Source organism: Onychomys torridus, chromosome 10 (genome assembly GCF_903995425.1).
Source record: "Onychomys torridus chromosome 10, mOncTor1.1, whole genome shotgun sequence".
Taxonomy (NCBI): domain Eukaryota; kingdom Metazoa; phylum Chordata; class Mammalia; order Rodentia; family Cricetidae; genus Onychomys; species Onychomys torridus.
In genome coordinates this window covers 70,648,058-70,662,967 of record NC_050452.1, presented here as the reverse complement: position 1 = coordinate 70,662,967, position 14,910 = coordinate 70,648,058, and the positions used below count along the sequence as shown (strand labels likewise).

Below are 14,910 nucleotides of genomic sequence, written 5' to 3'. Positions count from 1 at the left end.
GAGGGCTTCATGTTGGGTTTTTACAGGATAGGAGGTGAGAGGGAAAGGAAAGGCTGAGTACCTCCTACAATGAGCTGATTCTTCCCATATCACAGCATTGTCATTATGGGTCTAGAGCTCCAGGATCCAAACACCTCCCTCCAGACCTTCCAATGAGTTTCCAGCCACAATCTTTGGGGAAGCTTTCAAGCTAAAGCAGGTACAAATGAGAATGGGTTCAGGAACCTTCCTATGGGTCATATCCTTGTAAGACATCAGTCCAGAAGTAGGAGAATTTGAGGTCCTCCAACAGGTTCTGGCTTCAAGAAGGAAGGGGACAACCTGGACTAGGGCTCTACCCTACCCCACACCTCTGCTATTAGCCCAGGCAAGCTGGACTTACGCCAAGTGCAAAATATCACCTGTCCACTGGCTGGAAACATACAGAGCAAAGAACTCAGGTGATGTGAAATGGAATGCCTGAGATGGGTATTTCTGAGCTGGGGAAAGAGGCCAGCCCTATACCAGACTCTAGGCAGGGGAAAGATGTAAAGCTGTTTTCTGCTTGGAGCTAAAGACATGGTCATTCAGACCTGCTGCCATGGAAGTCATGCTGCCTGAGGCTGTTAGGATGTGTGGCTTTGTTGGAGTGGGTATGGCCTTGTTGAAGGAAATGTGTCATTGTGGTGGTGGGCTTTGAGGTTTCCTATGTTCAGGATACCGCCCAGTAAGTCAGTCGACTTTCCATTGCCTGAAAGATGTAGGACTCAGTTATTCCAGCACCATGTTTTCCTGCATACTGCCATGCCCTCCATCATGATGATAATGGACAGAACCTCTGAAACTATAAGCGAGCCACCCAATTAAATATATTCTTTATAAGAGTTGCCATGGTCATGGTGTCTCTTTACAGCAATAAAAACCTTAACTAAGACAGATTGCCAGTCAACTTAGGTCATGAGGAGGCCTGAATTCTCTAGTCCAGGGGCAATATCCTTTTCATGTTCTTCCTGAGGACTCAGCTTACTTTCTAGTCACTGTTTTTTAGTCTGTCATGTGCAGAGTAAGGCTCAGTATCCTTAGCATGAGAACTAGGACCCTAGGCTACTCCTACATCATTGCTCCTAGAGCATGGTTTCTTTTACTCCACACATTGTCTCTGTTGGGATTTGTATGTGAATAAAATAATGTGCAAATGTTAAGCCCAGCCAAGGATCCTCACAGCCTGGTGTCCAGTAGAACTGACACACTCATCAGGTGGGCTCAGACAGCAGCCTATCCCCTCTGCCCTGATTGGCATGGGTGGTACTCCTACCTGGAAACCATTATCACATCTATGTAATCTTGGCTGAAGGTAGGGTTAGGTCTGGGGTTTTGGGTTGAACCTTTTAGTCTCATTCAAATGCCTGAGGATCACAGTGGTAGCCTCAGCCAACTGCCCTATGTGAGCCAGAGTCCCCTTCTGGCTAATATAAAGACACCCTCACTTGTTCCTCCTACACTTGGCAAGACCTCAGTGATGTTCTGCTATCCCTGTGCACTTGGCAGGGCTCATGCTCAGGGAGCTGGATTCCTTGAAGCCCAGCAAGGATGCTATGAAGGCTGGACACATCAAGATTGTACTGAGCATCAGAATCACTCATCCTTTTGTCATGAACTGGGGTTCTCTCTGGGCTCTGACCCTTAAGTGCTGTTGAAGGAGGTGGCAGACCACCAATCAGAGCATTTGTGGCTCCAGACCCTGCCAATAGCTATTGACCAATCTGCCTGAACTTGGACACCTGCAATGCTAGTACTAGAATCATGAGCTCCACCAGGTTGTGTATTGGCACAGAGGTGTGGGATGTATCAAGCCTAGGGAGGCTGTGAGCATCATATAAGGGGCTGCTGGGTCTCTGTGGGGGCCAACCTGCATCATCTTTTAGTCCCCATGTTACCAGCAAGTCTGGATATACCCTACCCCACCTTGGGGCTTTTGCTGACTCTGCACTCCAGGCCACTTTCAGAGACCTTCCCACCAGTTATAGCTATCCATCTACTTTTTAGGTGGGCTTTCTGTTCATCCTTCTTGCCTGGAGGTCAGGGTCACAAAAGCGGCCCATACCTGCACCCCAGGTCCCTTAAAATATGGGAGATTATCACTAATGAGGGTGTTTACAAAGTAACATGAAAGCATTGGTTCTACCCAGCCATGTGCTAAGGCTTTGCTAGACAGGCCTGTCAACCTAGAAATCAAAGACAGTTCTTAGCTGGCAATCAGGTAGATTACACCATTCAGGAGTACCAAGAACTTAAGTGTCCAGGCTGTGATTTGTTATCTGTACTTTTCTCCACATGTGGGTGTTTCCAAAAACCCATGCATGAGCCCCAATCCCTTTTGTGTTCCAGTCCTCTTGGGTGGAACTTCCTTGTCTTGTCTTGCAGTCAGGATCTCTTTTCTGTTCCCTTGCTCATTCTGCAATGACCACAATCTACAACTCTGGAAGTCTGGGCAGATGACCTGCTGCCCCTTTGGTACAGCTGTGGTTCATGCCCCAAATGAGGGCTTCCAAGGGTGAGGCCAGGCACTGTGGGGGACTTGGGTTTCCCCCCATCCCCAGGGAGGGGAGGTGTTAAAACCAATAAACTGTTGGAAGAATTTGAAGTCCAACATTCAGACCAGGGGTAAGAAAGGTTTGCGAGCACTCCACATTGTGAAGATGGCAGATTGGGAGCTGGATATACCTGGAAGAGTGGAACAGAAATGCAGATGGACACAAGGCCTGGCACAACCAAGGAACCAGCAAAGTCCCCAATACTGGCCTGTTAGAAACTTCTTCATAGTTCCAAGGACCTCCAGAACCTAACTTTTCCCCACCACTGGAGGCTGTTCACTGGATCCCACTGACTGAGGCCACAAACCTTGGCTTCAGGTCTAGTGTAGCACTGACTACTTGGGCCCGTCTAGATATTCCCCAACACAATCAAGGAGCTCCATAGTGCCTGCCTGAGCCCCACCAAGCCCTGAACTGGGAATCCTGAGCAGCTCTGACATGAAAGATCTCCGCACCTATTCAGGCTGCTCATTACTTTTTAAAAGAGCTGAACACTAAAAATAGCAGCAGCACACAGGAAATGGGAGTCATTAAACGAGGGACTGGCAGAATGAAGCTTACAGGGCCAGATTAAAGAGGGTGGTAGCTGGTGTCAAGCATTACCTATGGGGCAGGGTGGGCAGTGCCCCCACCCCCAACTCAGACTCTGGGCCTGCATTGAGCTAGGCTGACTGGCAAGGAGAGAGGGCTAGGTCTGCAGAACTGGGGCTCTGAGTACCAACTGATATGGTCATGGAAACAGGGCCATCATGGTGTTCTGGGCAGCACTGGCAAACTTCTGGCTTTGTGGAACTGGAGTCCAGTCCACTTGGCATCCACTCTGGTGGTGGTATCTAGGATTCCCAATACTATTCTACTAGGACATCATGCTTGCTTCCAGGGTCCTCTGAGCAGTGACCACAGCTAAAAGAATAACATCTTCCCCTGCAGTAGACCCATGAATTGACTGAAGTGATATGATAGACCTGAAGTGGAGCAGCTCATGGTAACAAAGGACAACCTCTATAATATACATGCACTTTAACTGGTCACTAGATTGGCAGGGAATGGCCCTTATCCCGGTGGATTAGACCCATCGCCTGGATTAGCAGCCACCTGACCACCTCTTATCTGCTCTGTTAGCCCAGCCATATGCAAACCCTCATTTCTGCAAGTCAAGAGCAATGGACAGGTTTAGTAGCTAGTGGATCTTCAGTCAAACGTACACAAGGTAACTTGTACCCATGGAAATGCCACTGGGACTCTCACAGACAAGTCCCCTTACATACACATCTGTTATAATCAAAGGACTACCATGTTCTATAGGACTTGCATCTTTACCTGGGTTCCAGCTGGCATCATATGGATTTGATGACTTACATTCTAGATAAAGAGGCCACACAGGAATGAGGCAAGTGGTCTGTCAATAAGATGATTCCTTAGGCCTGTTGACAGATGCTATCTACAGACCCCCAGAGGAAGGTGAATTAGTCATGTCTGGCTGAAGTCTCCATCCATGAACTGTAGCCCAGAAGCCCTATGGTGAAGACTATCTGTCTATGATGGGGGCAGTTGAAGAAATTATGTTTAGTTCCCTGAATAATAATGCAAAGTTCTTGCTCTAATCCAGCTCAGATCCAGGACAATCCAAGGGAAAGAGGAACTCCAGTCTTGAAGGCAGAAGGGGCTCTGAGCTCTACATCTGTATGGATCCAATTTGACATGACTGCAGTCATGGTGAGGTGTCTCTGTCATGATTTTCCAAGTGAACCTGGTTGGCTTTCCCTGCCTGCACAGTTCCCCAACAAATTGCAAACAGAACAGATCATCAGAGGGCTTTACAAGCAGACCCTCATAGCAGGAATGTGCCTAATTTTAACATTAACTTAAGATAAACCTTGGACATCCTGGTTTGGTCAGTGTCATCCTAATCAACACACACTTATATACTTTAGACTCAAATCCTAGGATCTGGGGATCTTGCTGCCTCCTTTCATTGAGTCCCCAATAAACAGCATTGCAGTCATGGCTGCCTGCCTGCCTGCATGCTGGATTGTTCTGAAGCAGTGTTCCTCACTCCAAAATGCACTCTGACCATGGATGATTAGCCCACGGGGTGACATCAAGCCCCCCCCCCCCCCCCCCGATCCATGTCTTGCGTACACAGTGATGAAGGATTGACATTGTGCTCACACCCACCCTAGCATCTCTTCTGTCAGTGACTTGGGCCACTGGCTTGAAGTTTCTAGAGTGCCTAGAGAAGGAGTGAGATCCAGCCAGCAAAGCAAGTGTTTGAGAGCAACATGACCCAACTCTATAGCTCACGGAATGTGGAAGTGTCCAACATCCCTCCAAGAACTCTAGTTATGAGCTGAGATGAAGAACAGCAGGATTTTGGAGGGTGGTGTGTGACTCCAGGCCCTGGGAAAGACTCAGTACTGTGGACTAGGCTCCCTTCTGATTCGTTTCCAGAACTTTTTTTTAGCAAAGTGTTCAGAGAAGATAGAATCAGTGCTGGCCACAGTGGTCTTGGCAGCTAATTCTCAGTCAACTTCAAGATCCTATAATCCATCATGGGAAAAAAACCTGAGAAACAAACAGGTTATCAGGTACCAGGTATGAAGTGCTTTCCAAGCCAGAGACTGCACCAGCCATCAGAAAATAGTTTAATTATGTACAGATGATTGGCAAACTGATCAGAGTAGGGTGTGGATGTACCCCCAGATTTGAAGAAGTGACAGGAGGGCAGTGCCAGCGACATGTGCCATTCAAGAGGTGACAGCCACCAGACACCAAGTAAATCACACATTGTGACAGCTGTGTGGAAGGAGTATAAATCAACACTTTTCCTCTGGACAAGAGAAAGAAAAACAAAACAACAAACATCAGCTCTGAGGAATGTTTTCTCTCCCAGCCACGGGATGGCGTTTGTCCATGATGAATAGAGGAGGGCTGGGAGTAGATGGTCCAAGCCCCTGGGGCCGTGTCACCTGTCACACCTGCTATGGTCCCATCTGTGCATTAGTCAGGCAAGCAGCATTTGGGCTTCATGAGCAGCTCCTGCAGCCACAGCCATCATCGGCCTCAGAAGAGGGGCCTCGAGCCCTGGTTCTCAAACTCAGACCATGCATCATTCAGCTCCATGAAGATCATCTTTGCATACTGCTCATATGGCTGCCCTGTGGCCTGCAGGCAATAGAGGAAGAGTCAGACTGATCACTCAGCCCACTTCCCACCAGCTTCTTTCATGTGATATAGCCAGCAGGCAGAAATCCCATAGAGGATGAAAGGCAGAGACAACCTAACCACAAGCACAGGGTCCAGAAGCCCAAGGCCTAGAATCCTGGGAACTGCCACACCATACACTTACCTTGTCTGGATGCACTACCAGCACTGCACGGCGGTACTGCTTCTTCACCTGCTCTGGAGTCACCAGGTCAGCCATACTCACAGGTGTCCAGCGGCTCTCCCCATCCCACAATACTGTGTGCATTGTGGACAGCAGTGCACGAATGTTCCTCTCTTTGCCTTCAATCCACTCCAAAAGCTGCAGACACCAGTGTACACAAAACCTCAGGAAGGAGCTGTAATTTAGGAGACCTCCCTCCCTGCTGTGTGGAGTGTAGGGTGGGAAAATCAAGGTAAGCAGCAAAGCAAGTACTGAGTCCGGGATGCTGAGAGGCTGGAGAGGGTGGGTGCATCTTTTCAATGGTCCTGGTCCTCAAGGGAAAGACCACCAGTAGGCCTGGGGAGCAAGCTTCTGTGGAGGCCTCTTGAGAACATAGTTTGATACCTCTCTGTTTATCCCTGTAGGAGAGCAGGGAAGCCATGGCTCCACCCTACTCCCTACCACCCAGATGGGCCCCAACTAGCCCTCTGTTCCAGCACTGGCCCACCCCAGACCATACAGACCAGGTGGTTCAAGCTACAGCGCCTTGTGGACAGAACCAAGATCCTTTTCAGCCAGATACAAAGACAAGACCCTAATCCCTCAATATAGCCTCCTGATCCATGCACAAGGTTCAAAGAGGACAACTGGGTCCCTGGCAATCTTTCAGGTAGTTCTTAAGGGAATGGCCACACTGTGCCCTAAAGAAATGACCAGCACACAAACTTAAAGAAATGGACGTATCTAAGATCTACAGTGGAACAACCTGATCTTTGTGCTATACTGACTCTACTCTACAGTGAATGTGCCCCAGGTCAGGACCAAACCCATGCAAATTGCTGTCCTAAAAAATCAAATGAGCACCGGGCAGCGGTGGAGCATGCCTTTAATACCAGCACTCAGGAGGCAGAGGCAGGATCTCTGAGTTTGAGGCCAGCCTGGTTTACAAAGTGAGATCTAAGGACAGGCACCAAAATGACACAGAGAAACCCTGTCTTGAAAAACACAAACAAAAACAAAAGTCAAATGAGCAGGGTGGTGATGGCGCATGCCTTTAATCCCAGCATTTGGAAGGCAGAGCCAGGAGAGCAAGATACAGGACAGCCAGAGCTGTTACACAGAAACCCTGTCTCGAAAAACTAAAAAGTCAAATAAACCTTGGTTTGGATGGGTACAGGTCTGAGCTATGCCCTCTTGCCAGCTCAAGGCCAAGGTCAAGCATGACCCTGTGTGGTGCCTGCATCCCTCACTGATCCCCAGTACCCATGAGCAGCACTTTGAAATGCAAACATTAAGTGTATATCAGATTGCCCAGGAGGATGGCCATATCTGTCCTATCCCTGGAGCCCCCAGGTGCTAGGTCCATACACACAGCAAGTCTGACTGGAGATACTGGATTTTGCAGTGTGACCTGGGCCCTGGGGGTACCCACCTTCAACTTGAATGGGTCTGTGTCTCTGGCAAGGTCCTGTTTTCGCATCTCAGCCATGGTCTTTGGTCCCTTCTTGTCAGACTTGGAGAAGCCTTGATTAGGCAACAGATCTTCAAAATCATTTTCTGAGACCTTCGGCTTTTGGGCTGGGGAAAAAATAGATACTTTTTATAGACACTGCCTGCTTTTACCTTTCTCCTGATACCTGGATAGTAAAGAGGAAAAACATGGACTCAAGGCCATCTGTTAAAGGCCACCGAGAATTGGCAGAAGGGCCAGGCCTGCAGAGATGCCTGAAGACAATAGCATACGAATCCAAATCTGCTTTCTTGGGGCAGCCTCAGCGAGCAACATGAATACAGCTGTCTTAGATGGCTCTGAGGGGAGGAATAAAGGGGGTCTAACCCACAAACTTGTAGGTAGTTGTATAAATCACCAGGCAGATGCAGGACTTACCAAAGCTGGGCACACGGACACCCCTCTCCTCTCGAGCCCCAATCACACTGAAGTGAGACCTTAGCTGTTCAGAGGCTCTGGGGGATGGCTTGGCCTGGGGGGTCCGTGAGGTTCCGGGGGCCATGGAACGACTTGTCTGCCAGGAGCTGCTGCTTTTGGAGGCTGAGTTGGCAACAAAGCCCCCTGCAGGAAGTCCAGAAGGCAGGCCTGGGGAGACACCACAGGACACTTGTAAGTCACTTAGCCAATTTATGAGTTGCTTCTTCTGTGGCTGAGGATACTGAGTTGCTGGGACATGTGCTCACAGAACAAACTGCTGTCGCTTAGTCAATCTGTTCTACACAGTAAGCAGTGGGTCCTGAGTAGCCAGGGATACACAAGTATTGTGTTGCTCAAGCACTTTCTGAATCAAGGCTAGATGCCAGGATATGCTACATGCACACCTACAGGGGCTTGGTATCCCCATCTGTTGAATGGTCTAGAGGGCTGTCCCACTGTGTGGACACTTTCTCACAAAACTTCTCAAATGTGTGGCTGATTCTTTAACTATGCTGTGGGATGTCCTGTATGTTGTGAATATATGTTGCTATGATTGATTGAGAAATAAAACACTGATTGGCCAGTAGTTAGGCAGGAAGTATAGGATAGGCGGGACAGAGAAGAGAGGCTGGGAGGTGGAAGTCTGGTAGAGACACCAGCCTGCTGTCCAGGGAGCAACATGTAAAGGCAACAGGTAAAGCTACAGAATACATGGCAACATATAGATTAACAGAAATGGGCTGAGTTTAAGTGTAAGAGCTAGACAATGGTAGGCCTGAGCTAATGGCCGAGCAGTTTCTGAGTGATTATTTTATAAGCAGTTGTGGGGTCCATGGGACTGGGCAGGACTGGAGAAAACTCCAGCAACATAACTGAATTCAGAGAAGTTGCAGGACTCATGCCAAGAAGTATAAAGCATCTTTACATAATGTCCCCAGCCATGAAGTTCCCCTGTGATGGTTGTTATTTTGTCAATATCTAATATCACCCAGGAGATGACCGCTGGGCATATCTGTGGGGAATTATCCCCTGCCCTTGCCCCAAGATAGGGATTCTCTGTATATTCCTGGCTGACCTGGAACTCTATGTAGACCAGGCTGGCCTCAAACTCAAAGATCTGCTTGCCTCTACCTTCCAAGTGCTGGGATTAAAGGCATGTACCACCATGTCCAGTGTGGAGGATTATCTTAATATTAATTGATGAGGGAAAATTGATTAATTGATACTAATTTATGTGGGAAAATCATCTTAATTGTGGGTGAGATCAGTCTGTGAGCAGGGGATCCTAGGTTGTATAGAACAGAAAAGATATGCTAAGTATTAACATGCATAAACATTCATCTTTCTGTTTTCTGACCATAAATGTCATGTGATCAGCTGATTCAAATTCCTGCCGCCTTTTTATTACCAAGAAAATTTCACAGTATGAAAGGGACTGCTGTTTGCTTAACCTTCTTCCACAGAAGAGCATCTATTCAGACTTTATTCCCTTGGCTATTACAACAGCTCTTCTCTGAACACTTGTTTGATTTCTGTAGAAAACATAAGCTCATTTCTCTGGAATAAACACTGGGGTCCTATGGTGTCTTCATGTTCACTTTTGTAAGAAACAGAGCAGCAGTGGCTGCATCATTTCACATCCTTACAAGTCTGTGGATATACAATAAACCCAGTTTCTATGATCCTTGGTGATGCATGGCTGCTGCCTAAATCTTCTAGCAGCTGATGACTCAACAATGTCTCATGTGCTCATTGGCATGCCAGAATTACTGCCGATGGAACCTTCATCCCTCTTCTCATTTCCCCACCAGATTACCTTTTGTTTTTCCATTACAGTTATGTATTTTATATAAGAGGGTCCTCTGTCAAATAGTTTTGAAAATGACTTCTTTCCACGTTTTGCTTGGCCTTTCCAGTTCAAGGTCTCAGATCTGTGTTCTCTTCTGCTAGTGGAGCTGTTCTGCCTTACATTCTACCTGCAACAGGCTGTGAGGCTCAGGATACAGCCAAGCCTCCTTCGTTTGCCTGTACAAGTCCAATGGTGGCTCTAGCTCCATCTGTTAAAACTTTCACACCTCTGTCTTCTCTGGGGGTATACTTGGGTCCTCTCTTCCAATTCATTCATTGTTGCCTGGCTTTTGCCAACACCAGTCTTGGTTTCTGTAGCCAGAGAGTGTAGCTCAAAGTCATGGTGGAGCTTCTATACTACTTCCAATTACAACAAGCCCCAATCAATCATTCTAGTCTGTTTTCTCAAATAAACGTGACAATGAACTTGGCTGATCTACAAAAATCCTTGCAGGAATTTTGGTAGCAAGAACATTAGATCTACAGGTCAATTAATACAAGGCAAAGGGGCACCTCTGCTAAGCCAATCCTGTGATCTACGAACATTTGATGCCAATTTCAACTGCCATGTTTGTACTATAGTTTTACCACACTGGCACTATGTGTTTCCTTACATTTATAGTTAAAAGCTCTTTTGCTGCTATTTTGAGACAGGGTCTCATGTAGCCAAAGTTTGAACTTCTGATCCAACCCCAGCTTCCTGAGTGCTGGGATTACAGTTATAAATAAGCCTCTACTTATGCTTGGTCTGAAAGCTTCTTTGCCAAAATTGACTATAAATAGTGTTGTATAGCTGAATAACTTTGGTGTCCTTGAGCTGTTCCTACTAAACCTAACTATAACAGACTACTGTTTGGTGATCTTAGGTACTGTGAACTTAAAACTATAAAGTTCTAAGCCTTGTGGATTTCCTCTGATCTGACAGGCAATTATGCTACCTGCAAACAGAAACAATTTTACTTTTTTCCTTCTATCATATGCAATTTCTACTTCTTTTCCTTGCCTCAAGTTGGTACTGGGTCTCCCAGTAAGTAGAATGTTATGGGGACATCTGTCTTGCTCCTAGGTTCAGAAGGCCTTCCCAATTTGTCATATCTGATACTGTTTCTGTGTCTGCTCTAAAGACATCCTCATCATTTGCTGCAGTTTTGTTGTTGTTTTGTTTTTGGTTGTTGGTTTGTTTTTTGAGATTGGGTTTCTCTGTATAATAGCCTTAGGTGTTCTGAAACTCATTCTGTAGACCAGGCTGGCCTCGAACTCACTGAGATTCACCTGCTTCTGCCTTTTGGGTGCTGGGACTAAGGGTGTGCACCACTACTGCCTGGCTGCTGCTGGGTTTTAACAATTATCCTTTCAGAAGCACTGGTAAGAGCATGTCATTGTTCTTTGGCTTATAAACATGGTAGATGCTACTCATTGGAAAGGCAAATCAGACTAGTGCTCCTTGAATATGCCCCACTTGGTGGTAGTTACTGCCCTTTAATCCTTTGAAAAATTTTGTGCCCTAATGTTCTAAGGGTCTGTGTTTGTTCTTGAGGGGATTGTCTTGAGGCTCTCTTTCCTAAATTGTCTGATGTGGCACTTTGGAAAGTCAGTTTCCCCTCTTCTAAGCTTTCTAAGAGATTATGCGGAATTGGTCATATAAACATTTGATAAAATTCTCCAGTGAACTCATTGGAGCCTGGGAATTTCCCTTTTCTGAGGTATTTATTATGAATTCATTCTTCATAGTGACAAACCATTCAAGTGCCTGGCTTCATGCTGAGAGTTTGGTTGGTAATGGCTACCTGTGAGATGTCTGTATATCTTGATGCTGCCAGCTTCCCAGCACTTTTTTTTTAAAAAAATATTTATTTATTATGTATACAATGTTCTGTCTGCAGGCCAGAAGATGGCACCAGATCTCATTACAGATGGTTGGGAGTCACCATGTGGGTGCTGGGAACTGAACTCAGGTCCTCTGCAAGAACAGCCAGTGCTCTTAACCGCTGAGCCATCTCTCCAGACCCCAGCACTTGTTTCTATCCCTTCACCACTTACTGTACACGTATATTTCTACTCTCAAGGCACTATGTTTATGCAATTCATTTAAAATTGTAAAATATAAGTAAGAAACACAGATTAATAGTTACCTATGATAATGAAACTTATAGTCATGTTAGTTAAGTTTTTTAGATATACCAAGATATATTTCAATTAGGTAGGTAATCTTCAAACACTTCAAAGACCTACAGAATATGGCATTTAAAATGTTTTAAGAACTTATACTTCTCTGGACAGTGAGACATGTCTGCTCCTGGCAGCACCAATTACTTAAAAGAGATGATGGGCATTGAAGAAATTCATTATGGAGTTTGCTTTCTTTGTGGCAAAAGTTAGCCACTGGGCAAAAATGTGCCCTTTCCTCGGCTGCTTGACAGGATTCTGTATAAACTGGACATGAGGGTTGGGGATTTAGCTCAGTGGTAGAGCACTTGCCTAGCAAGTGCAAGGCCCTGGGTTTGATCCTCAGCTCCACAAAAAAAACCAAAAAAACAAAAAAACAAAAAAACAAAAAAAAATTGGGCATGCAGGAACCATAGGAAGGTGACCATTGAAATTTGCAAGGTGAGACAATCCTTTAGGTTCCTGCTTCACAGAAGAAACTGCCAGACATTCTACAGGACACTGGGAGAAGTGACTGACAAACTTTGCCAGAATGGGCAGAACAGTCCTTAAAATTTCCTGCTTCACTGAAAGCTATGAGAGACTCTAGGCCTATAGGCTGAAGAGAGATGCCACAACATTACAGAGAAACTGTGGATGACTATCCAGATAGTCAGATGTCCCTGTCATTTCTAGAATTATGGAAGTTGCTTGCAATGCACTTCCTGTTTATTTAGGTAAGTAATATAATATTCTTCTGAGGTCTTTGATGGAGTTGAAAATTAGATATAATTATAGTTTTCCTTGGTTATGATAAAAGGTAAATTAGACATGAAACTTTAGACTCATAAAAATAGGGTAGATGATAAGAGTATTTTAATTTTGCCAAATACAAATAGACTAGATATTAAAACTGTAATTCTTGATTGGTAACTGTTTTGTTATATATATTTTTACTATGTTAAAGTTAAAATGTTCCTTTTTGATTAGACAGAAAAGGGGAAGTGCTGTGGGATGTCTTTCTGTACGCTGTGAATATAAGTGTTGCTTCCATTGGCTAATAAATAAAGCAACTTCAGCCTATGGCAAGGCAGCTTAGAGGCAGGTGGGAAATCCAAGTGGAGATACAGAGTGAAGAAGGGTGGAGTCAAGAGACACCAGTCCACCACCAAAGGAGCAACAAGATGCCAGTAGACCAGTAATGCCAAGTGGCAACATATAGATTAAGAGGAATGGGTTAATTTAAGATGAAAGAGCTAGCTAGCAAAAAGCTGAAGCCACAGGCCATACAAGTTTGTAATTAACATAAGCCCCTGAGTGATTATTTCATAAGCAGCTGTGAGACCACAGGTGGGAGAGATTGTTCCGGTCCAGACTGCTGGGCAGGGCAGGACTGGAGAAACTTCCAACTACATTTTATAGACCTTGGCCATCCCTGACACTGATGGCTTGTGCTGTAGTTCCTTTTTGGTCAGTCTCAGTAAATTTGTTTACCACTATTTTCAAAGAAGTGGTATTTTATTTCATTGATTTGTTGTGGAGAAAGAATCTCATGTAGTTCAGGCTAGCCTTCAACTCATTTATGGAACCCAAAACAACTTTTTGTGTCTTTTCTTTTTCCTTTTTTCCCTCAATAAAGGGTTTCTCTGTGTAGCCCTGGCTGTCCTGGATCTATCTCTGTAGACCAGTGCAGTCTCAAACTCACAGACCCACTTGTTCCTGCCTCCCAAGTGCTGGGATAAAAGTCTAGCTAGTTCATCTTTTCTAGAGGATGTAACCTACACCCTCTAGCACCTCTAGCTGTTATGTCCCAGGTCCCTCTATGATGTAAGATATCTCATTCAGCCCAGTCAAAACACTGCTATTTCCTGGGCCTCCCCTCTGACACATGTGCCACTTAAAGAACTGTCTTCCTTTGTATTCTTACCATCACCGACCTTCTGATTTCAATTTTATCTTGTTAAAGGAGCCTGCACTTTGTGCTGCCAAGTATAGCTGATGCCATACCCAGTACTCAGCAAAGCCTCACCAACTCTTAGACTGTCCCTACTTCCTGGACACACCATAACCATGGAGTGAGCTGCTGCGCTCACTGCATGGCCATGAGGGTCATGCAGCAACATATTTCCAGCAACTCCCAGTTTTAGTCTTTCAGTCAGCACGCATTCAGAATGGAAGTAGACACAAACTCCCTGGGTCTCTGGACACAAGAGTAGCAGAAGGTGAAAATGAGCCTCTTGGTACATAGGGTTGGCCCCTCATTACCTTGGAGGCTAGAGCTGAGGTCACTGAGATCAGCAAATGGGTCAAGGCTCTGAGACTTGGTTTGGCTGGGGTGGGGACCTAGAGGGGTTGGGTGACTTCCAGAAGAGAAGAGGGTACCTGGAAAAAGGATAAAAGCCATTAGACTCGCACAGAATGAAACACAGTCTTCCAAAGTCCCTGATCCTCCCTTTCAATACCAAAGGCCCCACTTCAGGTTTGATAATTTTTTTAGAACATTGGGAGGAACACATAGAACAAACTTGGTAGAGGCTGGCTCCAGCATCCACATTGCTTCTCAGGGAAATTACTGAACATTTGGTACCAAGAACCATAAAATGTCCTCAACATTTTGACTTCATAGTACCATTTGCTATAATCTATCTAAAATTTAACTGTCCTTTATGATATAGTAATATAAATTTGAGACCAGTCTAAGCATACAATCTTGAGATATTTATTGCACAACTACTCAAAGTATTATCCAGTCATTAAAAGTGATGGCCATGGAGATGGATAGATGGCTTGGCAGTTAAGAGTGCTTGCTGAGTAAAGACATGGATAAAAGGGTGTGCTGCATGACTCACTGTGTCACATTACAGCTTCCATGGCAAGATTTTTCTTTTCTTTTTTCCTCTTAAAATGTATTTTAATTTGGGGAGGGAGGTTGCAAGGGTGGAGAGCAGATATGAAGATATGGGGAGATGAATGGGATTGAGATGCATGATGTGAAAGACACAAAAAGTATGGAAGCACACGAATTATGAACCAGAGGCTGTGGAGCCCCC

General features: G+C 45.5%; 1 protein-coding gene across 8 annotated transcripts in view; it reads right to left on the bottom strand.

Moving 5' to 3' along the window:
• Positions 1-5,195: 5,195 nt before the first annotated feature.
• Positions 5,196-14,910, bottom strand: part of Gak (cyclin G associated kinase) — a 64,101-nt gene continuing 54,386 nt past the window's right edge. For all 8 annotated transcript variants that reach the window (XM_036200518.1, XM_036200524.1, XM_036200526.1 and 5 more), the window contains 5 exons: positions 14,126-14,242; positions 7,829-8,035; positions 7,373-7,518; positions 5,923-6,099; positions 5,196-5,738 (listed from right to left, as the gene is read on the bottom strand). In XM_036200518.1, coding sequence (XP_036056411.1) covers positions 5,637-5,738; positions 5,923-6,099; positions 7,373-7,518; positions 7,829-8,035; positions 14,126-14,242 — 749 coding nt within the window. In that variant the 3' untranslated portion in view covers positions 5,196-5,636. The remainder of the gene's footprint in view (positions 5,739-5,922; positions 6,100-7,372; positions 7,519-7,828; positions 8,036-14,125; positions 14,243-14,910) is intronic.